The sequence below is a fragment of the Acinonyx jubatus genome, chromosome A1 (genome assembly GCF_027475565.1).
Source record: "Acinonyx jubatus isolate Ajub_Pintada_27869175 chromosome A1, VMU_Ajub_asm_v1.0, whole genome shotgun sequence".
Lineage (NCBI taxonomy): Eukaryota > Metazoa > Chordata > Mammalia > Carnivora > Felidae > Acinonyx > Acinonyx jubatus.
The window spans coordinates 222,653,296-222,678,808 of record NC_069380.1 but is presented as its reverse complement, the minus strand read 5'-3'; the positions used below and the strand labels follow the sequence as shown (position 1 = coordinate 222,678,808).

General features: G+C 46.0%; 1 protein-coding gene across 6 annotated transcripts in view; it reads right to left on the bottom strand.

The window, feature by feature from the left end:
• MYO10 (myosin X) overlaps window positions 1–25,513 on the bottom strand; it is a 225,388-nt gene that overhangs the window by 36,224 nt on the left and 163,651 nt on the right. For all 6 annotated transcript variants that reach the window (XM_053201948.1, XM_053201955.1, XM_053201951.1 and 3 more), the window contains 2 exons: window positions 4,887–5,011; window positions 4,679–4,793 (listed from right to left, as the gene is read on the bottom strand). In XM_053201948.1, the coding sequence (XP_053057923.1) occupies window positions 4,679–4,793; window positions 4,887–5,011 (240 nt within the window). The remainder of the gene's footprint in view (window positions 1–4,678; window positions 4,794–4,886; window positions 5,012–25,513) is intronic.

Genomic DNA, 25,513 nt, shown 5'->3' with positions numbered 1-25,513 from the left:
GAAAGAGTGTGCCACACCTTAACGGAAGTCTACGGAATGCCTCGGCTTGAATTACAACCAGAGAAATACCTGCTTTCGTGTTAAGTTTCGCGCCCATCACAAAGAGCTCTCTGCTCTGCCTACTAAATTTACTTCCACATCTTTTTCTAAACTTTCTTTCACTAACCTCAAGGACAAACAAATAGAGCAAATTTCTTCTAGAGACGCAACTCAGCTTCATTAAGAACGTCCACCCCCGGGCGCCTGGGTGGCTCAATTGGTTAAGCGCCCTACTCAGGTCGCGATCTCACAGTTCGTGGGGTCAAGCCCTACGTCGGGCTCTGGGCCGACAGTGTAGCGCCTGCTTGAGATTCTCTCTCTGCTGCTCTCCCGCTCATGCTCACTTTCTCTCTCTCAAAATACATAAAGAAAAAAAAAATTAAAAAGAACACCCAGTCTGAATTTCTGCAACGACACACAGAAAGTCACATCACTTTTCCCGGCGCAGTGGTGACCTGCTGTCACGTCCCCGCCTTCCTGGGATGCGGCCGAGAGGGAGTCGGCACGACCCGGCTGCTGTGAACAGACGTGCTGTCCTCGCCAGGCCCTGTCAAGCGGCTTAGGAAAGGACAGTGCCCACTCCAGGGACTGCTCAGCTGAACTCGACTCATACACGAACAAGCTCCTGTGGCTTTTTTTTCTCATCCTTATCCTCATAGCTCGGGAGCCTAAGGATGATTCTAGTAAGATGTCTATAAAAATAACCTCTTGCGGGCTCTATTACCAAAGAATAAAGGGGAAAAGGTCTGGCAATGTAGTCCAAGTGGTCAGAGAACTGAAACGTGTCAGAATCACAAGGCAGCGAAATCCAAACCAGGTCACCCTCCCCTCAGCCTCTCGGTGGGGACACACCTGGGAATCCCCCGCACGGGCTGTTCACCGGGGGGTTCAGGCGGGACTCTCACCTTTAGTACGAACACTTCCCCAGCCGATATGAATCCTTGCCTTCCAAGAACTAAATGTGTTTTATGTAAGCCAACTAATTCAGACCTGGTGCCACATTTACTTTGCTGACTACAATACTGTCCCCCCCCCTTTCCCTCTGTCACGTACGGTGGAAATTTCTTTACCAGAAGACCCAGATGGTCATTAGTTTCAAGGCTTTCAATACAAAGACCTGGCAGCAACAACAACCAAAACACATACTGGTGTATAATTAAGTCAAGCACTGGTCGAGGTCAAAGCTATTTAGTGGACACAATCGCAACGCTCTAATGTTTACATTTACTTCCCAGTGTTTCTGTGAACGGTCACGCTTCCGTCCTACTTCTACTTCCAATGTGTCGCCAATTAAAATGTAACTTCCCTTTAAAGATCTCCTCCTCTGCAATGCTTCCCTGAGCACTTCAGTCCACGGGGAGCCCTCTCCTGAAGAAGCTGTGTCTTTATTCCTAGAGGCGATGATACCATATGGCTTATCGTTTGGACATGCATGTCTTCTCTCCCAGCAACGCAGTAACCTGGAGGGCAATGCCCCTGTCATTGTGTCTGTGCGTCCCCTGGGCTATGCCTGGCCCCAAGCCTTGCTTGGGCCTGATTTTCATAATGTAATTGTAGGTGACGCTGGACTGGTCCTTGAGAGCTCCAAGAGGTATTATGTGAGACATCACGACCTCTGCTGTTACTCCACTGTATAAGGCAGCAGCACAGGGGGAATACATCAGTTGATCGAGAATGCAGGATGTTTGTGATTGAAAAATGTCAGAGCAGATTCATATTGTGTTGCCAAGAATTCCACTTGAACCGTCTTATCTAGAAAGTTTCCCCCCGGGTGGCTAAATGGGGAATTTCCTCGTTCCATCCCTCACAGATTTTTAGCACTTGACAGATCACTGACTGAGCTCCTAGTAAGGGCACTGTGAAGAAAAACACACAATTAAGTCTACATTCTCTACTGGGGATTGTAGAGAAGGCAACAGGCGATGCCAAGATGGCACGAGAGCACGTCAAGGGTCACGGTGGGACTGAGGTAGAGAGGAGGGAGCTTGACTTGGTCTGGGGGGGTGTTTTTCATGCGGGGTTCAATGGAGAACGTCAAAGTCCATATCTAAGCTGAGACTGGAAGGATGGGTTAGCTAAATGGGTGGGATGGAGCGGGGAAGGAGTAAAATTCCAGGTAGAGAGACCTAGAAACCTGTGAGGACACATCCTAAGGTGACCCCCAGTGAGTTACACCCCTGTTTAATCCTGCAAATGTGGGTGAAACCTCCTGAGACTTCCTTCTAGCAAACAGAATATGGAAAAGGTGATGGGATGTCACTTCTGTGAATGTGTTAACTATGTAAGACTACCTCGGACGAGACTACAGCGAGATTCCCCTGCTGGCCTTGAAGAAATCAGCTGCCATGTTGCCAGAGGGCGCTGGAGGGATCACATGGTAACTGTTGGGGGCTTCTAGGAGGCGAGAGCAGCCCTAGGGGGCAGCCAGCAAGAACAGGGACCTTAGTCCTACAACCGCAAGTAACTAGACTGTGGCCCCACGTGAGCTGGGAAGAGGACCCGAGCTCCAGAAGGGAATGCAGCCCGGGAGACCCCGACCGGGGACCTAGCTGAGCCACACCTGGGCGTGGGACCCATGACACTGTGAGATAATAGACGTGTGTTGTTCAAGTGACGGGGTTAGTGGTAGTTTGTTCCACGGCAACAGATAATTAGCAGAATACCTCTGCCTGCCATCTCTGACCAGTTAGGTGTTTGGATCTTAAATCCCTGGCAAGGATGACGTTCCTCGAGAGTAGAAGAGTTAGGTCCATCCTACACTTTCCCTTGCTGAGGGTCCCCAGATGAAGCCTCCGTACTCGTCGTTGAGGTTATGGACTGAATGCCTGTGCCCTCTCCATCCCCCAACACGATGGGATTTGGAGGGAGGACGTCTAGGAAGTAAGTAGGTTTGGATGAGGTCAGGAGGGTGGGGCCCCATGATGGGATTGGTGCCCCAGTAAGAAGAGGGTGAGAAGCCAGAGCTCTCTCCATGTTAGGACACAGGAAGAGGGCCCTCACCAGAACCTGAATTCACTGGCACCCTGCTCTCAGACGTCCAGCCTCCAAAGTTGTGGTAAATAAATGTCTGTTCTTTAAGTCAGTGGTATTTTGTTACAACAGCCCAAATGGACCAGGACAATCAATCATTCTCCTTCCCCCACTCCCACCCTTTTTTTTTTAATGTTTATTTATTTTTGAGAGAGAGACAGCACAAATGGGGGAGGGGCAGAGAGAGAGAAGGGAACAGAGACTCTGAAGCGGGCTCTGTGCTGAGAGCAGAGAGCCCGACGCGGGGCTCAAACTCACAAACTGCGAGATCATGCCTGGAGCCCAAGCTCCACCTGAGCCACCCAGGTGCCCTCCCTTTTCTTAAATAAAGATTTTTTGGCTAAAAAGAATGTCACAGGGGGCACCTGGGTGGCTCAGTCAGTTTGGTGTCTGACTCTTGATTTTGGCTTGGTTAATGATCTTGTGGCTTGAGCCCTGCACAGGGCTCTGCGCTGTCCCACAGGGAGCCTGACTGAGATTCTCACCCTCCCTCTCTCTGCCCCTCCCTCGCTTGCGATCTCAAAAATAAACGGAACATTAAGAGGCGCCTGGGTGGCTCAGGGGGTTAAGCGTCCAACTCCAGTTCAGGTCAGGATCTCGCCGTTTGTGGGTTCGAGCCCTGCATCAGGCTCTGTGCTGACAGCTGGAGCCTGGAGCCTGCTTTGGGTTCTGCGTCTCCCTGTCTCTGTGTCCCACCCCTGCTCATGCTCTGTCTCTCCCTCTCCCAAAAATAAACATTAAAAAAAAATTAATGAACATAAAAAAAAAAAAAAACCCCAAAACAAACAACGTACAGGAGTAGAAACTTTAACATACTTTTCTGGTGCTACACAGCCTCTCGGGTCAGGTCGATCAGACAGGAGGACCACATCTTACCTTTGACGACATGCATATAGTCAAAGGTCGAACCCCCCAACAGCCTGCCTTTCTGCGTCCCGAGTCACATCTCTGTCTTCCCCGTGTGATGGGGCCCACGAGCAGAGTGAGGAAACAGGAGCAGAAGGGCAAATGAGGTTTCTGGCAGTTCCCGGATACAGGGAGAACAGGTGACACCGCTGATTTTGCGGCTAATTTTTGCCATCGGGGCCGAACTGCCTGCCGTTCGGCTCCTGTCTGGAATAAGGGGTCAAGGCCCCACGTCAGCCACACCAGCACGTTCAGAAAATGGACTTGTCTTGGTTTTCTGGACCGGATTTGTGTCAGCCCGATGGGATTTCAGACTGCCGGCTGGCCTCCCGCACGACGGCTCCTGGGGTGTCAGGACAGCATTCAGCAGCGGAATTATCAACAGTTACCAGGGTCTGGGGTCTCCGTTCCTGGAAGTCAGAGCCCAGCATCTCACGGCACTGAACCGCTCATCGGCCAAAACTGGCCGACTGACTGCCTGAATGAAAACACACGCCTACACACTCAGGAGCCGATGTTCCAGAAAACGGAGTTCCTAGAAAGCCAAGGACTTCAGATAAAAGATTAACCATCCGGGGGACAAGAGGATGGAAGTATGGCAGCGTATCTCCCCCGAGTCAAAACGTACTTGGTTATTAGCAGGGGCACAGAACAGGTGCTCAGGAGTTTGGGGGGCATGATCGTGCTTTCTCTGCGACCTCACCTTGGTCTTCCCCAGCTGCCACTCGCTGTTGGACGAATCGTAGAGCTGCAGCAGGGCCGTGCACTTCCCCCGGATGTCCTCGGGCACGGCCACGTTCCTCATCAGCACTTTATACCTGCAACAGAAACACGCCCGGCGTCACCTTCCTACGACGGCTCTCTTCCCGGCCCCTCGGAAAAGAAAGAGCATCTATTCGGCCCTGCCTTGCCTTTTGTAAAAATCCTGGAAGGGCCTTCGGACCGCATACCCGGCTTTCCGGATCCTCACCGTCTCCAGCATCCCCGAGTATCGCAGCTGGTTTAGCACAACCGCCTGGTCAAACTGGTCTGGCATCTGAAACATGCGAGACGGGGACGCGTTAACGAGGCCACCCCATCACCGTTTTGCACACGCAGATCCAGACACACACACACGGAACCGGCACAAAAATACAGACTAGAAACTGAACCCCACCCCCAGGTACCCATCACCTGGCTTCAAGGGCCACCACCTTGTCAATCCTGCCCGCTCCCTCCACGAGCCCTCACTCCCCGCCCTTGAATTCTCTGAAGTCCTAGACTTCACATCCTGTCATCGATAAATACGGTCAATACCATTTCTTAATATAACCACGACACCATTGTATCTTAACAGAGACCGATAACTTCCTGGTATTAATATCCACGTGCAAATCTCCGTCTTAACTATCATAAAACATACCACGTTTCATTTTCATACTGCTTTTCAAAGAACCTGAAGTGTCATCCAGATGTGACTTTATTTACGTTTTGAACTTCATTTTCAAGGCACTGAAAGGGATTTTTTTCGCCAGAGAATACAGTGACCCAGTGAGGGGCTGAGGGAGGGGTGGGCAAGGTTGGGGGTGGGGAGTGGGGAGAAAGAGAGGGCACCAGTGGACCAAAGAGACAAAAATGAAAAAGAATTGTAATTTTCTCGGTACCTAGTCAAATACTCCATTTATTCAGGGTTCTACACGATGCTCACTCGGTAAATTAATCCCAGAAAATGCAAACCAAACACAAAAATCAGACCAAGACTTAATGTTCTGAAATGTATTCTCCCTATCCACTCAAGTTACCAAACAAACTGGCAGTGAAGACAGGACAATAGTCTTTCAGAGTAAAGCCCGAAAGTAGGCCATTTCCCACTTGCGGCCTTTTGCGCAGTGATTTGGTTTTCAATCTAAACAGCCGTCCCCTTTCATTAATTTGTATTTTGTGATCCTACACAACTGTGAACAAAGTGACTGAAAACCAGGGCCAGAGAATGTAAGTATATTGTTACAAAGTGCAGAAAGAAGAAAAAAAAAGAGAAAGGAAAGTGACTTAAGTTTGCGATCCCCATAAAGGCAGTCATTAACACAAATTGAGGCTTCAAGCCATGTTATCCTGTACACTTCCCAAACTAGCTAAGAATATATGTGAAGAATGTTCTGGAAATCTCCCCTACGGCTTTTGATGGAACAGCCTGCCATCATCTCCGGCAGGCTGACTTCTCTTATATTTAATTTAGTTTCTTCTACAAACAATGTGGTCAACTTGTCTTTACTCAGCAGTATTCTGGCCGAGTACAGCCAATAAGTTAGGGCAAACATCCAAAAAGTTGTGGCTCACTAGTTTTTCGTCTTCGTTATTTAAACATTCTTAGAAAAGAAAAACATAAAAGTACAAAAACAAAATTAAATTACCCTTGGTTACTCTTACACCTATCGTTATGTTAAAAAAAAAAAACAAGAACGGAGAGAGGCAACAGTTCTGGAAGTATTTGGTTAAAATGCTTCTGTTATATATATTTGGGAATATAATCTGAACAGTTGCAATGCACGAAGATTGGCATAGAGCTAAAATTAAAAAGCACGGAATAATGCATCAGACTTAGTCAACTTTGTTAAATTCATAGTCAAAGACACCTACTAATTTAATATTTAATCACGCGACGCTCAAAGACTTTTCTCGATCCCTCTCTCAAGCTCTCCCCACTCCTGACCCATACTGTTTCTCCTCGCCTCCTGTCTTCCCATCCCCATTTAACAAAGTCCACACGATTCCTTAGCTCGGCACCAGTTCCTAGAACATCCTAAAAAAATATCACAAAAGTGACACCCCATCCAGAAAGTTCGGCCACACTCACCATCTTCAGCCTCTCCGAGGAACATTCCACCTTCAGCTTGGCTCTCGGGCCAAAATTCATATGGAAACCGACTGCCACACTGACCTTTCCGCCACAGCTAAAGACACTGAACAATAATGAACACCATTCCTGTGCTTTAAAAAGTGCTCGGTCGCCATGACAACCCCTTCCATTCTGGGGCTAATTAGTGTGGTGTGGTTGTAGGATTTCATACAGCCCAGGGAGGGAGGGAGCCACCAGGAGCGGCCACTCTTTCCAGGCTCCCAGCGCGATTGTGTTTCTGCCCCTTTCCTCGTAATTTAACCAGGGAAGGGGGGACCCACAGGCAGATTGTCGCCACGGGCAACCCACACAGCAATCTCGAGGAGGGGGTAAGCCTGCATTTCCACTGGTTCTCTTTTTAGTTTCAGCGTCCTTCCCCGGGGAATTTAATGCTCAAAGATGACACAGCTGGGGGCTGGACAAATCACAACTTAAAGGCATGTTCCTTTCAAAACTTCACCAGTGCACATTGGTCTTTGCTGGTAACTAATTTCCCAGAACCAGAGTCCTTGCTCACAGAGACTGCCTGCCTGCAAAGTACGAAACGGGGAAGTTTGGATGGCAACCCATAACATGGGCTTTGGAAGGAACAGCTATAAAGCAGGAAACCAGCTGGTCTTTAAACACCTGTTATGTGCATGGTTCCATGAATCACGCTCGAGGAAGATTAAAAAAAAAAAAAAAGTGGGGCTAGATGATTTATTTTTCCCTTTAATCAACATCCCCCACCACAGTGGTGCATTTGTTACGGCTGATGAATCCGCACTGACACCTCATCACCAGCTAGGGTCCCCAGTTTACATCACAGGGCTTAGTCTTGTGCATTCAAATGCACAAGTGCATTCTAATGCACCCACCATTAGAGGATGATGCAGAATAATAGTTTCTCTGCCCTGTAAGTCCTCTGTGCTTCACCTACTCATCTCTACCCCTCCCAAACCCCGGGCATACACTAATCTTCTCACTGTCTCCGTAACTGTTGTTAAACATTTAATTTTATTATTTTTTTCTTATTGTTTTTTAAATATAACTTACGTCAAGTCGGCTAACATACAACGTATACAGTGTGCTCTTGGTTTCGGGGGTAGATTCCCATGATTCATCACTTACATACAACACCCAGTGCTCATCCCAACAAATGCCCTCCACAATGCCCATCCCCCCTTCTCCTCTCTCTCCCGCTTCCCCCCCATGGACCGTCAGTTTGTTCTCTGTAGTTAAGAGTCTCTTATGGTTGGCCCCCCCTCTCTGTTCGAAAACTATCATTTGATTTTTAAAAAAGCAGTTCTAGGGGGTGCCTGGCTTGCTCTGTTGGTTGAGTGTCTGAGTTTGGCTCAGGTCATGATCTCACAGTTCGTGAGTTCAAGCCCCACACGGGGCTCACTGCTGTCAGCAGAGCCTGCTTCAGATCCTCTGTCTCCCTCTCTCTCTGCCCCTCACCAACGCTCTCTTTCAAAAATAAATGAATATTAAAAAAAAAAAAAAGAAGTAGTTTTAGGTTCATAGCAATTGAGAGGAAGTTACAGAGACTTCCCTTAGGCCCCTGTCCACACACACATAGCCTCACAGGGCCTGGATTCTGCTTCCCAGGACCCTTAAACTTGGAAGGGTGCTATGTATGCCAATCCTCAACTCCTCATAAAATAGAAAACTTAATATGAAACCATATCAAAAATTGAAATTAAGTTCCTTGGGAACACAGAAGAAAGAAAAGCATGAGGGGCTACAGGTGGCACATAATTGGAACCCAGGTCTGACCCGGAGTTTGGGCTCGGACAGCTTCTATTCACCACTGCAGGGGAAGGGGCGGTCCTCACACGAGGCAGAACCAGAGCTAAGAGGCAGAAAGAGAAGCCGGCATGGCCAGTAGACAGGCTGGGACAGAGGGGGGCGAAGTGGAGCCGGGCTGCGGTGCTTCCTGCGTCCAACGTCGATGGCAATGGTTTTTAAGATAAGGGGCCAGTGGAGGCTTAGAGCACGGGATGAATGCAGTCAGACCCAGGTGTAGAAGGATCCCTTCGCGGGCAGCGGCAAAACCGGAAACAAGACCAGACGGATTGCCAAGTATGTTTGGTGCACATCACGAAATATCATGCAGCCATTAGATACAAGACCCAATGACAGATGCACCAGTGGACTCTCTGTCCTTTTTGCAAGGTTGAGAAGCAATGCAGAGAAGTATGTATACGATGACCTCACCACCACAACAAAAAACAACCCAAAACCAAAAAAACCAAAACCCCTATTTATTAGGTGCCCATGATTACGCAGGCACACCTCACTTTATCCTGTTTCACAGGTACTGTGTTGTGTGTGTGTTTTTTTTTAAACAAATTGAAGGCTTGTGGCAAAGCTGTATCAAATCTGTCGGCACCCTTTTTCCAATAGTATTTGCTCACTTTGGCTCTGTGGCCCGTTTTGGGAATTCTTGCGATATTTCAAACTTTTTCGTTGTGATGATTATGACTTGCTCCGAGCTCAGATGATGCTTTGCATTTTTTTCTTTTTTAGCAATAAGGCATTTTTAAATTAAGATAAACACACCCCCCCCATTTGTCTATTTTCCTTTTCTTTATTGCACACTCAATAGATTACAGTATAGTATAAACCTAACTTTTCTATGCACTGGGACACCAAAAAATCCATTTGGTTCGGTTTTTGTGACGTTCACTTGACTGCGGTGGTCTGGAACCAAAACTGCAGTATCTCTGAGGTATTCCTGCCTAAGTCTAGATACCACACGTGCAGAGGAGCACAGGAAGACACATGCTAGCTCGTTACCTAGTAGGGGGCTTATGGGTGCTGGGGAGAAAGACTGCTAAGAAAAGAGAGAATGAAAAAGTTGGGCTGCGCTGAAAGAAGGAAATAGCCACATATATACAATATGACTATTTTTCTACGTGGCTATAGGTTTTTGAAGATATTTAATGAATAGTATATATATTTTTTTACAAGGTAAAAACCCAGATATCGAGTAGAATCTAGAAGTCCTGCATGGAATAGAGCAAAGAAGGGAAAGAGAAACAGGGAGACCCAAGTGCGAAGCTACTGGAAGGATACTTTAAAGTAGAAACAACCTAAATGTCCATCAACAAATGAATGGATAAGGGTGCTTGGCTGGCTCAGTTGGTATAGCATGCGACTCTTGATCTTGGGGTTGTGAATTTGAGCCCCACGTAGGGTGTAGCTTACTTTAAAAAATATTAAAACAAACCCCAAGTGAATGGATAAACACAATATAGTACATCTATTCACACAATGGCATATTATTTGGCCATAAAAAGGAATGAAGCCCCAATACGGGCTATGTGAAACATCAGAACTTTATACTAAGTGGAAGAAGCCAGTCACAAAAGACCATGTGCACATTATTGGATTCCATTCATGTGACATGTCCAGAAAGGTAACTCTGCAGAGACAGAATAGGGGGTGTTTAGGGCTGGTGGAAACGGTGGGGGTGGGGGGGGCAGGGGGAGCAGGGGGGGCGAGGGAGGGGATAGACAATAGTAGGAGGTTTCCTTGTGAGGTGATGGAAAAGTTCTAACACGGCGGTGATGGTTGCACTTACCCACGAATATACAAAAAAAACCGAGACAGGATCGAATGTATTTAGTTTCAGGTGGTTCAATTATTAGAAAAAAAAAAAAAAAAATCAGAAAAATTTTTGGCCCCTACAATCTTAAAAAATAAGATTTCAGAATTCCTAGACAAAACAAATGACTGATAGCAGAGCATGCTAAGTAAGACCTCCCCTAAATCCAATTACAAGGAAGCCTGACCTTCTGCAGCTTCAGATCGAAATAAAGGGCAAGCGAGGTGCTGATAAACAGGGACCCAGGGCAGGGGAGACGCTTCACAACTGGAGCCAGAAATAAATGCATTTGTAAGTTAATGCATCTAATTACCCTGAACATTACCTCGCCCTTCATAATTCTGTAAATATTGCATAAAGATCCTAAGAAGTATGAAAGCAGACTTGGAAATAGCTGCCTGTCTGTAGTTCAAGGACACTCAGTCTATGCTTACTGCAGAAAATACAGTGAGTTCATGATCGGTGCATCCTCAAAGGCCTAGTGTTTCTCTGCATTTGAGAGATCTCTCAGAAACCAGCAGAGGAGCCCTGAGAAGTCAGGCAGAGTGGGAACCCGGCCTGCCACCCACGGGCCCATGGGGTTTGGCGGGGGCCGGCTGGTACTTCAGGGAGAAGATACTTCTCTACTGGGGGGTCGGGGTGGTTAGAAGGGTAGAGGATTCTATTTTGTAGATGAGGAAACTACAGTGAGCAAGTCTCCATGACCTGGTCAAGCTCGTTTTAATACTTCCTTAAATCAAAGAGTTAGAAAATTAAGTCTCAAAGAGCTTAGCATTCCCAAAAACTAGTATATGAATCAAAATTGTACACAACAGGGACACCTGCCTGGTTTGGTCCATAGAGCTTACGATGCCTTTAAAAAAAAAAAAAAGTTTATTTATTATTGAGAGAGAGATAGAAGATGAGCATGGGAAGGGTAGAGAAAGAGGGAGACAGAATCGGAAGCAGGCTCCAGGCTCTGAGCTGTCAGCATGGAGCCCGAAGCAGGGCTTGAACCCACAAACTGTGAGATCATGACCTGAGCTGAAGCCAGACGCTTAACCGACTGAGCCACCCAGGCGCCCCGAGCTTGCGACTCTCGATCTCGGGGCTGGGAGTTCAAGCCCCACAATGGATACAGAGATTGCTTAAAAAGAAGATCTTAAAAACAACAACAAAAACCGTGTACACATCATTTTCCTACCGAAGTGTTATAAAATCGGGGGCATATTTTCATAGGGTACAATTCTCAAAGGAATAAGCTGCAAACTTCTTCAGGGAAAAGATGGGGATGGAGTCTAAGCAGAAAATGGGCCCTACATCCCAGGAGCATCCCATCTTCTGGGAATACAGAGACATCTGAGGATGTCAGCATTAGGAGAGGCCTCAGGGACCAACCTGCAGGTGCTGACTTGGTCTAAATACAGATGATGCAATCATCACAACTTCAAGGGGAACGTAGATCAGAAACTGGTTCACCACGCTGTGAGTTCAGCCACATATATCGACATGGCTAGTGAGGAGAGAAAATTTCGGAAAATGAAATAGCAAACTGTGAGCACATCCATCTTTGGTCACTGTGGTCCCATTAACACAGGTGGTGAGAGGCTGATGACATCCTTATGAGCCTCAGATGACGAACAGACCGTGCAGTGTTCTCTGACCCACTCACGGTTACACCTACACTTGCATTTCTTCTTCCCTGGGTACCTGCCATGGCCGGATGTTCCAGAAGAGTCGGTACACAACAGTGCACAGACACACTCGGAATGCACTGAGCTACACCCCATGGAACAGGCCCACCTGGGATAACGTACTTCATAATGATGACTTTTGCTTTAATAACAAATACCAAATACGACTAGGTAACTCGTGTGGATGCCTCTGAACACTGGCTACAATTTATTTCTAGAATGAGCCCTTCCCTCCCTATTTTGGAAACACTTAAATTACTCAAGGTATTAATAACTAACCACTTGACAGGGTCATAATGTCTTGAAGATTAGGTAAAAGCGGACATTATTTCTTAATCCGTCAAATGTATTTATTAAGGACCTTCCAGGGGCGTCTGGGTGGCTAAGTCGGTGAAGCATCGGACTTTGGCTCAGGTCATGATCTCACAGTTAGGGAGTCCAAGCCCTGTGATGACAGCCTGGAGCCTGGAGCCTGTTTCACATTCTCACTCTCTCTCTGCTCCTCTCCCCCACTCTCTCTCAAAAATAAACAAACATTAAAAAAACAAACAACTTTCCATAGACTGAGGGCAAGCATACAGGTAACATCATGCAATGCACCTGTCTCTCCCTGGACTCAACCAACACAGGCCTTGCTTTGGCTCCAATCTGCTTAGAATGCAACATGGCGGAGAGCCCTAGGCCCACCGATCTAGGTCCTCGGAGCACAGAAAAATCAGACAAGATCTAAGCGTCATACCAACAAGTGCCTTACTGCTCTTAGCAGCTTAATAGAAAAAAAATTTTTAGCTTTCTATCTTATCGGAGTTAATCTCCCACCCCTTCTGGTAGACTGTTTCTCCAAGTGAGTAGTATAATATTCTAAAATTAAAGAGTTCTACTTTTTCTCATATTTTTTTAATGGATCCTGACCTTGTCTTTGTTCACAAGTTTGAGCCCTGCATCCGGCTCTCTGCAGTCAACTCAGAGCCTGGAGCCTGCTTCAGATTCTGTGTCTCCCTCTCTCTCTGCCCCTCCCCTACTCAAGCTCAGTTTCTCTCTCTCTCTCTCTCTCAAAAATAAATAAAAACATTAAAAAAGATTTTTTTTTAATTAAAACAAACAAACAAATCCTGCCTCCAATAACCCTTCTTCAACTTTAGAAAATCAGAGATTGCAGAAAAGCTTGCTAGGTCGATTATGTTACACTAATAACACATCATTCCCACCCCTATAATGACTGAGAAAGTCTTACAATAGGGCTCCTGTCCACCTTACTCATTAACCAAAAAATAAATAAATAAAAATAATTTAAAAAGATGCCACGCCTCTCAATCTTTATTCGCTGTGTTAGCTACATCAGATTCCCAAAAGCAGTTAATAAATATTGAACAGAAGTTTATCGTGCTTTGAAGAGTTTTCAAAAGCATGGTTACTAAAGCAGCCTATATAATCTTCCTGACCTTGAACAGGCAATAAACAAAAGCCAATTAAACCAGCAACAAAACTTCTTTGTACGTAATTACCTCTGTCATTTCACCCTGGGCTGTGACACATTTTACACAGTTGTTGCCACTTGCTAATTTTCACATTTTGAGCCAAGAGGCAGAAACCAAATTCTCCCAGGAAAAGAGGCAGCCCCCCTCCCAGGTGAGGAACAGGAAGCAACTCGGTCACGTGACTGGCTAAGGCTGCGAGTCAGTCCTGGAGGTCAGAGTATAAAGCATGGAAAGTTCTCCCTCACCAAGCACAGCCTTCACATTACTGAAGCGCAGTCACCATCCTGAGCAGGAAAAGCCAAACTACGACAGCGGGAAGCTGCTGTGTTCACCTCAGATCCATGCAAACGCCAACTACTCAACAGAAGAGGAGCTAGAACAAGTAACACACACACACACACACACACACACACACAATCCTCCTAAGCCATAGCTTTAGCCAATACATACCAAACTGAGACAAACCTTCCATTTCACATTCAAGGGCCCACAATACGGCTCCAGTCTTCCATCCAGTCAGCTGGAGCCAGCCCCACCACCAGAATGTTCTGTTGTCTCCCACTGTTGAGTTTCATGGAGCTTTGAGGGGTCTCTCAAACACAGCCCCCTCAATAAAGAAATCTGTTCCTAATGCATCTGCCAACATCTGTCACCTCCCTTTCCTTGGTGGCACATGTGCAACTTGCCTTAGGATGTGACCTTGACCATGCACTTTTCCGCGTCATGCATTTCTGCACGTCCATTAGACATATCTGTGTGAAGTCCCCATTAGGTGATGCATTCTTTCAAGGGAAGAGCTGAATTTTATGAATTCATAACTAAATTGGACAGGACATAAGATATGTATACACTTATACTACTGTATTGCATAAGTTAAATTATGGGGGTGCCCGGGTGGCTCAAACAGTTAAGTGTCTGACTTCGGCTCAGGTCATGATCTTGTGGTTCCTGAGTTCAAGCCTCATATCGGACTCTCTGCTGTCAGTGCAGAGACTGGACCCTGTTTCGGATCCTCTGTCTCCCAGTCTCTCTGCCCGCACTCGCACTGTCTCTCTCTCTAACATAAACATACACACATACATACATAAAACTGTGGTTCTGTTTATAGCAGTTTCCAATGTACTTATTCAGCAAGGACATAGAAATATTATCAAAAGACAGTACATAAAAGGAAAAATGGACAGTTGGATTTCCTTAAAATTAACTTCTCTCTGAAAGACACTTGTTAAGATAATGGGAAGACAAGCAACACAGTGGGAAAATATTTTTGAAATACTTATTTGAAAGAATAATGTATCCAGCATATAGAAGGACACTTAGCAGTGAACAATATGAAAAAAAAAACAGTCCAAGTTAAAAATTAGGGAAAGACCTGGACACATCATCGAAGGAGACATAGACATGGCTAATAGGCATATGGAAAGATACTCAACAGCAGTTGTTTCGGGAAATTGCAAATTAAAATAACGAGATAGCACCACACACCTGTTAGAACGATTAAATCCAGAAAGCCGACCCAACGATGGTGAAGATGTGGAACAACAAGAATGCTAATTCGTAGCTGGTTGGATGCAAAATCATACAGCCAATTCGGAAGACAGTTTCTCACAAAGTTAAACACAGTCTTAAATGATCCGGCAATCATTCTCTCAAGGATTCAGCCAACGAACTGAACACACGAAAAGCTGCAAGTGACTGTTTGTAACAGCTTTATTCATAACGGTCAAAAAAAACCTAGAAGCAATCGAGATGTCCTTCAGTCGGTGAAGGGACAAATAAACTGTCCATTTATCCATACAATGGACATTATTCAGAGATTTACAAAAGGGAGCTATCAAGTTCCCCCCACGACACAGAGGAGCCTTAAATAGTCCGTGCTAGATGAAAGCAATCTGAAATGAGCATACGTATGTATGATTTGATTCCAATTATATGGCATTCTGAATAAGGCAAAGCTATACAGAGACAGTATAAACTCCAGGGGTCACCAGGGGCTCGGCAGGGAGGGATGAATAAAGCACAGGTGAAATTTTGGGTGGGTGAAACTATTCTGTATGATACTGTAATGGTAGATACACGACGTGATACACTTGCCCACATCCAGAGAATTGTAAGCACAGGAGTGAAGCTTGGAGGACCCCAGGAAATAATGCGTCCTGTCACAAAAGAATCTAGATGTATTATAAATCCATGACCCAAGCTCACTGAAGGACTGGGGGCGGGGCAGGCTTAAGTAAATGTGGAAACGGGCTCTGTAAGACTAGGGGCAAAGGGAGCTACACAGGTGAGCGTAGGTGGCTCAGCAGGTTGAGCTTCGACTTTGGCTCAGGTCGTGATCTCGCTGTTTGTGAGTTCGAGCCCCATGTCGGGCTCTGTGCTGCCAGCTCTGAGTCTGGAGCCTGCTTCGGATTCTGTGTCTCCCTCTCTCTGCCCCTCCCCTGATCGTACTCTGTCTCTCAAACAACACACAAACAAACAAAAAAGAAGCTACACATAAGCACCATAAGTAGTATAGCTGATGGAGTTTCTACCCTCGGAATACAGGTCACAATTCTCATACTCTACAATTAAATGGAGGGCAGATGGTTGGAGTCAGGTTTTTCACTGTTTGCAAGAGAGAATGTTTGCAAGCAAACCTTAATAAAACTAATTCCATCCAACTAGATTTATGAAAACAGCAGAAAAACTCCATTCTTTTTTTTAAGCTTTTAAGTTTATTTATTTTGAGAGAGAGGGAGAGTACAAGCAGGGGAGGGCCCGAGGGAGGGAGGGAGAGAGAGAATCCCAAGCAGGCTCCTCATGGACAGCATGGGGCCCAATGCGGGGCTGGAACTCACGAACCGTGAGATCATGACTTGAGCTGAAACCAAGAGTCAGACGCTTAACTGTCTGAGCCACCCAGGCACCCAGAAAAATCCGATCTGATATTGGCTTACTTGGCACTCTAAAAGCTGCCAGCCACGAGGTCCCAGCCGTCCTCAAAACGTGCTTCTATAGCACATGCCCAAAACACAGTTCGACATCCAGTTATGTTTTTTAACTACTTATGTGACATAACCAGAACGTGTTTCTATAGGAAATGGTTCAGTTCCAAAATATGAAGTAACTTTCCAATATAGTTTGAGGACAGACGTAAAATAAATTGGGAGATAAAGGCAGGTTCATTTTCTCCATTAAGTTGTTGTTAAATACCAGAATAGGGCATCAAGGTTTTTTTTTCTAGTTTATTTTCTAAAGAGAGAGACAGAGAGACAGAGAAAGCATGCGTGCACATATGTTCAGTTGGGGAGAGGCAGAGAGAGAGAATCCCAGGCAGGCTCCACGCTGTCAGCATAGAGCCTGACATGGAGCTCGAATCCATGAACTATGAGATTATAACCTGAGCCAAAATCAAGAGCCCAGCCCTTAACCAACTGAGCCACCCAGGCACCCCCAAAGTTTGTTTTTTTAAATCAGAAATATGGAGAAGGCATACAATGAAAATCCTGTGTCTGTGTGTCTGCGTATGTTCTATGCACGCATAAACATACAACTGTGTGTGCATTATATCCACACCTATGAGCACTTACGGGTAAACACCCACTTTGTTTAAAAAAAAAGAAGAAGAAGAAGAAAGGCATTTTGGTTTTCTCCCCTTCAGGAAGAAATCCCTGTTAGGACACACAGGTGTCCAACATTCTTTCCACAGTTATACAGCAACATCACCACCAGAAAGCATTTCATCAGCTCCCTAAGTGAGGACATTTAGGTGGTTTCTGATCTTTGCTGCGTTCTCTTCAGCTTTCACTGAATGAAAGGAAATAAGAAAGGGGAACAGCAGAGTCCCCACACGAGCGAGTCTCCTGGAAGTGTGGACGTCCATCCTGGCCCTCCAGAGTCCCTCTGTCTCATGGCGAACACACGCCTGTACTTCTGACGGCCGATGGCTAGGCGCTCGGAGACCTGGAAGGTGACCGCTCCCACGTGGAGCTTTAGAACCCCCCCCCCCTCCACCTCTAAGGAAACATGGTTACAGAGACAACATCACACTGCGGGACGCCCTCAGCTCCCATCTACATAAAGTGTCACTGTTGGTTTGACACTCTCATCAGTCAGAAGGTAATCACTGACCAGAAGACTCTGGTGACTTAATTCTGTCCATTTTCTACTACGTTCTAGTGTGTCAGACCATGGAAATTTGGGAGTTTATCTATCACACTATGTAATAGGGTCATTTTCATAGTATTTCTAGTCCAAAGGACGGAGAGAAGTCTTCAGGGATGGGTTGTGATAAAAGGCTGTGTCTTAAACCAATTTAGTAACAAAAATAGCACCTACTACTCACTGAACGGGGCCCTGGTTCCAACCATGAATTAAGTGTCCTACAGGCAACTCTCTCAGTCCAACAGCCCTATGAATTACACCAGCCCATGACATCAAATTAAATGTGCGATACAAGGCAAAGAGAGACAACTCTTCAGGAAATGGGACCAGCTAACATCTGCACGGCACTTTGCAACTTCCAAAGTCCTTCACATACACGGTAGCACGTGCTGTTCTCTGCCACCCGGTGAGGCAGGCAGTGCAGCTGCCAGTATTTTCATTGAACAGGTCCAAAGAATGGGGGACAGAGACACATCAACAGCAGTTACCGGGACAGGCACCACTTCTGATATCGGAATCTCTGCAGGTTCTGCGATCGAGTCCCCAGAGGGCAGGGCTCCTCCCCTCGTCAACAAGTCCGCGTCCAAAGGGACGCTGTGCCGGCAGCTGCTATGATCCCCTGCCAGTGGCCGATCAAGTTGACGTGTTCCTGTTCTGGTCTATATTGATGAATCCTTAACGGTGGTGGTGGTAACGATAGTGAGAATCCTACGTGTAGCAACAATGAAGGCTCATGTACCAGGAACTTATCATGTGCCAGACATTACACTAACTTTATAACGTTAGCTTGTTTTTTGTTTTTTGTTTTTTTTTAAGATTTAATTTTGCTTATTTATTGTTTTGAGAGAGAGGGCACAAGTGAGTGAGTGACCGAGAGAGAGGGAGAGAGAGAGAAGCGGGGCTTGAACTCACAAACCGCGAGATCATGACGTGAAATGAAGTCAGATGCTTAACCGACCGGGCCACCCAGGCACCCTTTAAGATTCTATTTAAAAATTTTTTAAGTAATCTCTCTACACCCAACGTGGGATTCGAACTCACAACCCGAAGATCAAGAGTTGCATGCTGTACCGACCGAGCCTGCCAGGCACCCGCTTTTAATTTTAGCAACTGTATTAAGGGACACACCTAAGGCACAGAGAGGGCAACTTACAAAGAGTCACAAAGCTCTTGTGAGACAGAACCAGTCTCGGGGGGGCCCAAGCCAGCACTACAAAGAGCTAGGCTGCACCGTCGGCCCTGCGAGGGCCAAGTTCAGGAGGCGGGGTGGGGAGTTCCGGTGGTTCTTCTAAAGTTTTTATTATTGAACAACAGCCTTTGTTTCCTGGCACGTTTTTCCTGAATATTCTTGAATGAAATTCATCACAATAGCTATATCTTGGTAGCAGACTTCATACCAAAACAGAAATGAACTTCTGAGGATTAAAAGTCCAAGGAGACAATACACTTAGTTAGGGCAGGGGTTGGCAAACCGCGTCCTGCGGGCCACATCCGGCTTGCCACCTGTTTTTGTAAATACGGTTTTCTTGGAACACAGCCATGCATTGTCCGGGACTACTTTCACGTGACAATAGCAGAGCCTAAAATATTCACTGTCTTGCCAGTTGCAGCAAGAGCACGCGGTCGACCACCGAGAGAATGAAAAAGCCCGGCAAATAAAGCACTCCCACGGTGCAAACCAAACTGCGGTCTGCACACAATTACATATCCAATTTCCCAAAAATCAGCATGAAAAACATTGGAGAAGCCCTCATTAATAATTTTGAAATGCATCCCACGTTGGAATAACATTTTGGCTGTGCTGGGCTAAAACAGATTATTGAAACTCATTTCACAAAAACCAACTTCTTTTAACATGACTCGCATTTTATTTCTACTGGACAGTGTGGCTGTAATAAATCAGGCTGAGCCTCTGACTCTATGAGGGCTTGGAGCAAAAGAGCAAGGCTTAACATTGTAGTTCTATTTGTACTGATACGTGGAGCATATTTTTATATAAATGAACCGTCAGACTATTTTAATGCAAGGCTTATACAGAGACCGAAATAAAATATATTACTTTGCACACAGTATTCGTGACTCAAAGGTGAAAAACACGCAAATACTGTGAAAGACACCCCATGAGTATTTCACACAAGGCTCATGATTCTAAAGAAATCAGACGTGAGGAATATCCATTAATTTCAAATAAAGTGCGAGCTGCCAACAGAATTCTCAGACAACAACAAAAAATGCACAGAGTTCTTTTTTTCCTAATATATTTAGTGTCTAAAGTCACTCCAGAAGATTCCTAGGCCCTTCAGTTGGTTTTATTTTTGACAAGCCATTGGACCCAGCATCTCCAGCACCTATGGTAACAATAAAAAAAGGGCACCACTGGGGGAATGTGTAATAAAGCTAGATGGGAACAGGCCAGAAGGAGGGCACTCCGATCTACTTTCTCCCTCAAACCTGGCCAGTAAATGCTTTAGAAAGGCTACAGCTCACGGCCAGTCCCCCTGGGTCCAGAACAAGCACTTTGCCTCTCGTTGTGTCTGTAGGACGTTTGCTCATTTGAATCGTAGCTACCATTGTGCCCACATCACATGCCTGCTTCCCAATCCCACAAATAGCCTGAAAGCCACTGGTATTTAACGTCTGGGCCAACGCTTCCTTGCGTTACAAGAATGCAAACCTGCCCCTGTCCACAGCTTCTTTCTTCCATTCTTATTCCTTTCCGGTTTCCTGCTTTTAACAACAGCGTGCACCTGCTGCTCTGACTTCTGTTCCTCTCCAGGGCCCTGGTGGAGAATACAGCACACTGTGGGGTTTCCTTCCCTCCTTTCCTGCACACGCCAGATGCAGACGCCGTCAACTCTGCCTCCCTCTGGGCCATGACTTCCCAGGAAAACCTGCAGGAAGTTCTCAGCCTTCAGGCCTGCACACCAGATCCCTCTTGGGGGACAAGGCACCTGGAGCTTCCCTGTGGCCACCCTCTGCCAGTCATGTGGGGAAGAGAGAAAGCAGCGTGTTTCTGCAAAAAGGGAACCCCTGTGATTGTTAAAAGGAGAGCTGGTATTTAATTATTATGGAAGAGAAAAGCTATGGCCTTCTCCTTGATTTAAAAGTGAAACAGCAAACAATGGTATTTAATATTTAAATGTGGGCTGCTCTGCACAGATTTTTCGTTACCTCAATCAAATCTCACACAACCCTTTTTTAATTTTTAAAAAAATGTTTATTTATTCTTGAGACAGAGTCAAGAGTGTGAACAGGGGAGGGGCAGAGAGAGAGGGAGACACAGAATCGGAAACAGGCTCCAGGCTCTGAGCTGTCAGCACAGAGCTCGACGCAGGGCTCGAACCCACGAACCGTGAGATCGTGACGTGAGCCGAAGTCGGCCGCTCAACTGACTGAGCCACCCAGGCGCCCCTCACACAACCCTATTAAGGCAAGGGGGGGTGCCAGGAATAGGATTTCCTTATGTACATGAAGGAAGTGAATCCATACAATTTGAGTGTCTTGTCCGAGGGGGTGTGGCTGGTAAGCATCAGGACCTGGAATGAGATTCTCTACTCTTTTTTCCTTTCGGAAAAACCAGAAGGGCATCACTCCGAGTGTGGCTGGTGACAGGTAGCAGTTCATGATGAGCGGGACCCCGAGAGTCAGCCCTCAGGAACTTACAGCAAGAGGGCACGGACACACCATTAAATTACCAGTCCACAACAAATTGGCAATCATAAAAAAAGAACTGCTCTTTTGCCACAGTGGGAAAAGTGCTGTTCTAGAACATTCCAGTGACAATGTTGGGTAATGTGTTCTAGAATATACCAGTGACAATGTTGGGTAGCGTGTTCTAAAATGTGACAGTGACAATGTTGGGTAGTGTGTTCTAGAATATTCCAGGGACAATGCTGGGTAATGCTTATGAGAAATTTCCTGATAACCAAGCATACACAAATCTGTTAGTACAACATCAATTTTGCACTAAGTACTAGATTCATTTCCCTTTCTCTTGTTTAGTATCAAATCAGGGTCAATAAATAAGGTGAGTGTATTTATCGAACTTCTTCCTCAAAACCGTTACAAGTGTAAAATGTTCAGAAAATCTGATCTCACATCCCTGCTAAAAGCTCTCTGCACTGTACACAAGAAACATCCCAAGTATTTTTGTATTTCCCTCTTTCCATCTTCATCCTCTCCACTCCTCACTTGTGGTTTTATTCTCTGATGGGGCCCATGAGCCCTCCCCTGCTAACGGAACTCCCTCTGTATTCAGGGCAGCCATCCTGGGAATGGGAGGTCATTCCATGCCCACCAGACAAACCCGTCCACTCTGCCAGATACGCACTCTCCCAAGCTTCTTGTGGGGTGTGGCTCAGCCACAGGCCCTGTCTGGTCCTCAAACCAAGTAGAGAAACCAGCACCAAGGAGATGGGAGGCAAACCCACGGAGGGGCTCCTGGGAGGATTTTTCCTTCCTAAGCCGATTCCTTTCACAGGTTAATATTTACTCTAAGAGAACAAAGTCTCTGTTTTCTTTATTCAGAGATGGATGGATCCCAAGGGGGCACACAGGGACTCAAAACATAGCTTTGTTAAAAGAACTGAATGAAGATATTCTGTGAAGATGGGATGGGTGCCCCTATGGCAGCCATTTTGCAACCTTGAAGAAGTACCAAGAGAATGGAAGACACATTGACGCGAAGCCCCAACACTGGACCCTCCAAACAAATGCTTATTAAGTGTGATACTTGTACGTATATATTGAGTCGGCTGAGTTGCTGTGTCTTGTTGCTTAAGAGTCAAGGTTTTTCCAAAGGGAGACTGAGGGGTGGCGAGTGTGTGTGACAAGCCTGTATGATCACTGGTTAGATGGAAGAGATCCTGTGAAGGAAGGAAGGATTACCCCTGGGAAGGAAGGGGCACCAGTGGGGAATGGGCTTAGGCTCCAGAAAGATCAAGATCCCTGGTAGAAATGCAAGGTTGCCGTATAGCTTAAAACGCTATTGTGGTGAACACGGTAAACTTCAAAAACATCCAGAAGGCACATCAGCAGCAGGGCAGAGGTCAGCACCGACAACACGAACTGGTACGCGATACCAAAGCCAGATGGCCATCACAGAGCTGTGGTGGAGTTCAAATCTAGGTCAGAGAAGTCAGAATCAAAGACAGAACACATGGACTGAGCGCCTGTGGCCAGAGTGAGAACCACGAGTTGGTGGCCTCATGGGAAGCAGCCAAATAGACAAGAGGCCTGGGACAGGGCAGTTCTAGGAACACAGCACTCAGAACGTCGTGAGAACCTCACGGAGGGAGGGAGAAATGGGGCACTGTGGAGGAGGGCGGCGAGTTGGCTAATGACAGATGTTCTCAGTCCTCTGCTGGATTAAAAGGTGAGGTCATGCGCTGGAGTGGGAAGGTTGACATCATGGTCACGAGCGTGGGAGGGCTTGGAGGGCAGGGAGGTCTCCTCCTCCAGGGCGGACACAAACATGTCTTAGAACCAACCAGAGCACATTTCTTGGTATCATCCAGCAACATGGCAGAATCAGAGAGGAGAATGTGGGTTAGTGAGCCAAGGGACCAAAGCAAAGCCACAAGTTCATAACCAAACCGCTCTCCTCCCTATGTGGGCCACTGTTTCGATCTCTGGGCTCATGCAGTGATCATTCAAAGCAGGCTACTTATGATCTGAGCACTTTTAAAATACGTATGCTGTGTTCCAATCAAAAAAAATGTAAGGCCCACCAGTGAATCCAACTGAGGCAAAAAAGGACTCCAGAATGAATCCATGGGGGAGACAAACAGAAACTAAGGGGCTGAGGTCCGGGCCACGCAAAGAAAATACATTCCCTCAAACAGAGTAAAAGCAATAGAAGGATGAGAGGGTGGGCTGGAGGGGCCAATTTAAATTCTGAATTGGTCATATATATTTAAAATTAGAGGTTTGGGAGTTCAAGATATACCTGGATGTATAAATTGATCCTGAGAATCAACTAATGTGTGTTGAAGGAGATGCAGAAAGAAAACAGAGAAATGGGGGGGGGGGGCTGGGGGTGGAGAGGGAGACTACAGGTTTGTTCTAAACCGACCACAGACCCCAGTAAAGACACCAGAAGGTCCAACCCTCAGCATAACTCCCATCTGGAAATCCTCATAAAGCAGCCTCCCTCTTGGGTATAATCTGTTGCCATTTAATCTAATGAATGTAATTAAACCCTTTATCTTGCTAAACTAAAACTCAATCTCACACAATTCATCACTGTTCTATTTCAACTTCTCCGTCCACCATATTGAATAGGTCATAGGCCCCTTTATTCACGCTCGCTCTGAAAAATCATGGCGAGAAATACAAATTAGGAGGGCAGCTGTCTCTCTTTGTAGATGTTGGCAAGGAGGCGCCGATCAGTCACTAAAATACTAGAATAGCCGTGGAACGTACTGAGTCACTCACACAATCACCAAGGTTCTGCCACTGCTATAAGGATGCCGAGTTCGAAAACAAAAAGCAGGGGATGGGGAAGAAAACAAGGGGAACAGGTGCCAGTCGCCCTACATCCTTCTGTGTCCATAGCCTGGAAAATCTGTCAAACTGGCATCTGTAAGGCTTGGCCAGAGCTATTATTTTTATAATGCTATTTCAATAGGTACTAAGATACACCACAATGGAAGCACGAATTAGTGCACAGATAATTATCAGGACAATATACTGTGTGGTTTCTTGCTTTAAGGTAATTGGACTTCAGAGACAAAAAAAACAAAAAAAACAAACCCACAACTTCTGAGCCACTGGAAGATGAAGATCATTTGCCATACTTAAGTTTAAAAGAAATTTTTATTTTTTAAGTTCGGACACAAGAGGAGAAAACTGGTTCTGAGAGACCACTGCTACAAAACCAAATTAGGAATGAAGAGTTTGAACAGTTATAAGAAGTACGGAAATGGGGCGCCTGGGTGGCTCATGGCTCAGTCAGTTGGGCATCCGACTTCGGCTCAGGTCACGATCTCGCGGTCCATATGAGTTCGAGCCCCGCATCGGGCTCTCTGCTGACAGCTCAGAGACTGGAGCCTGCTTCAAGTTCTGTGTCTGTCTGTCTGTCTCTCTCTCTCTCCCTCTCTGCCCCTCCCCACTCACTCTCTGTCTCTCAAAAATGAATGTTAAAAAAATTTTTTAAAAAAAGTATGGAAATAAAAATGGCAACTCAGAAAAATATGAGCACCAAACTGGAGATGTCAATTATTAGAAAGAGCAGGATTTCATCAGATTCATGTTAGCTGAGAGCCGGAAGCGGTGTGAGAATCACCCCATCCCATCACCTCATTTACCCAGGAAGAAGCAGAGACGAAGCAACCGCTCTACATTTGCTTAAAACAATACAGCTGAGGAAGGAGTTACTCTTCGGTAATGGATGTAGCGGACTTATAAACATCCATGAACCCTGGCTGGGGTATCAGAAAAAAATGTAACAATTTTACTTGAAAACAGTTCAGCGCAGCCTGTCCTGAGAGAAACGGTCACGGATTTGCAAGCCCTTCGTAAATTCTACTTATGTTCTAGAAGGAAAATGAAGGCTTCGTGACAAGGGGGTGCTGGTGAGCACAGCTTCCTAGGAGTCCTTTCTCTTGCTTATTCATGTATTAAAGTGGCTGTTTGCAAGTCATAATGGGAAATTAGCCAGCCTTAAACACAGCCAATATCTGTTAAGTATAAATTAGGAGCACCACAAAATATTCCACTGAGCAGTTGAGAGTTGCTAGGAAACAAGAGGTCAGGCAATGCTCAAAGGCCAGGTTAT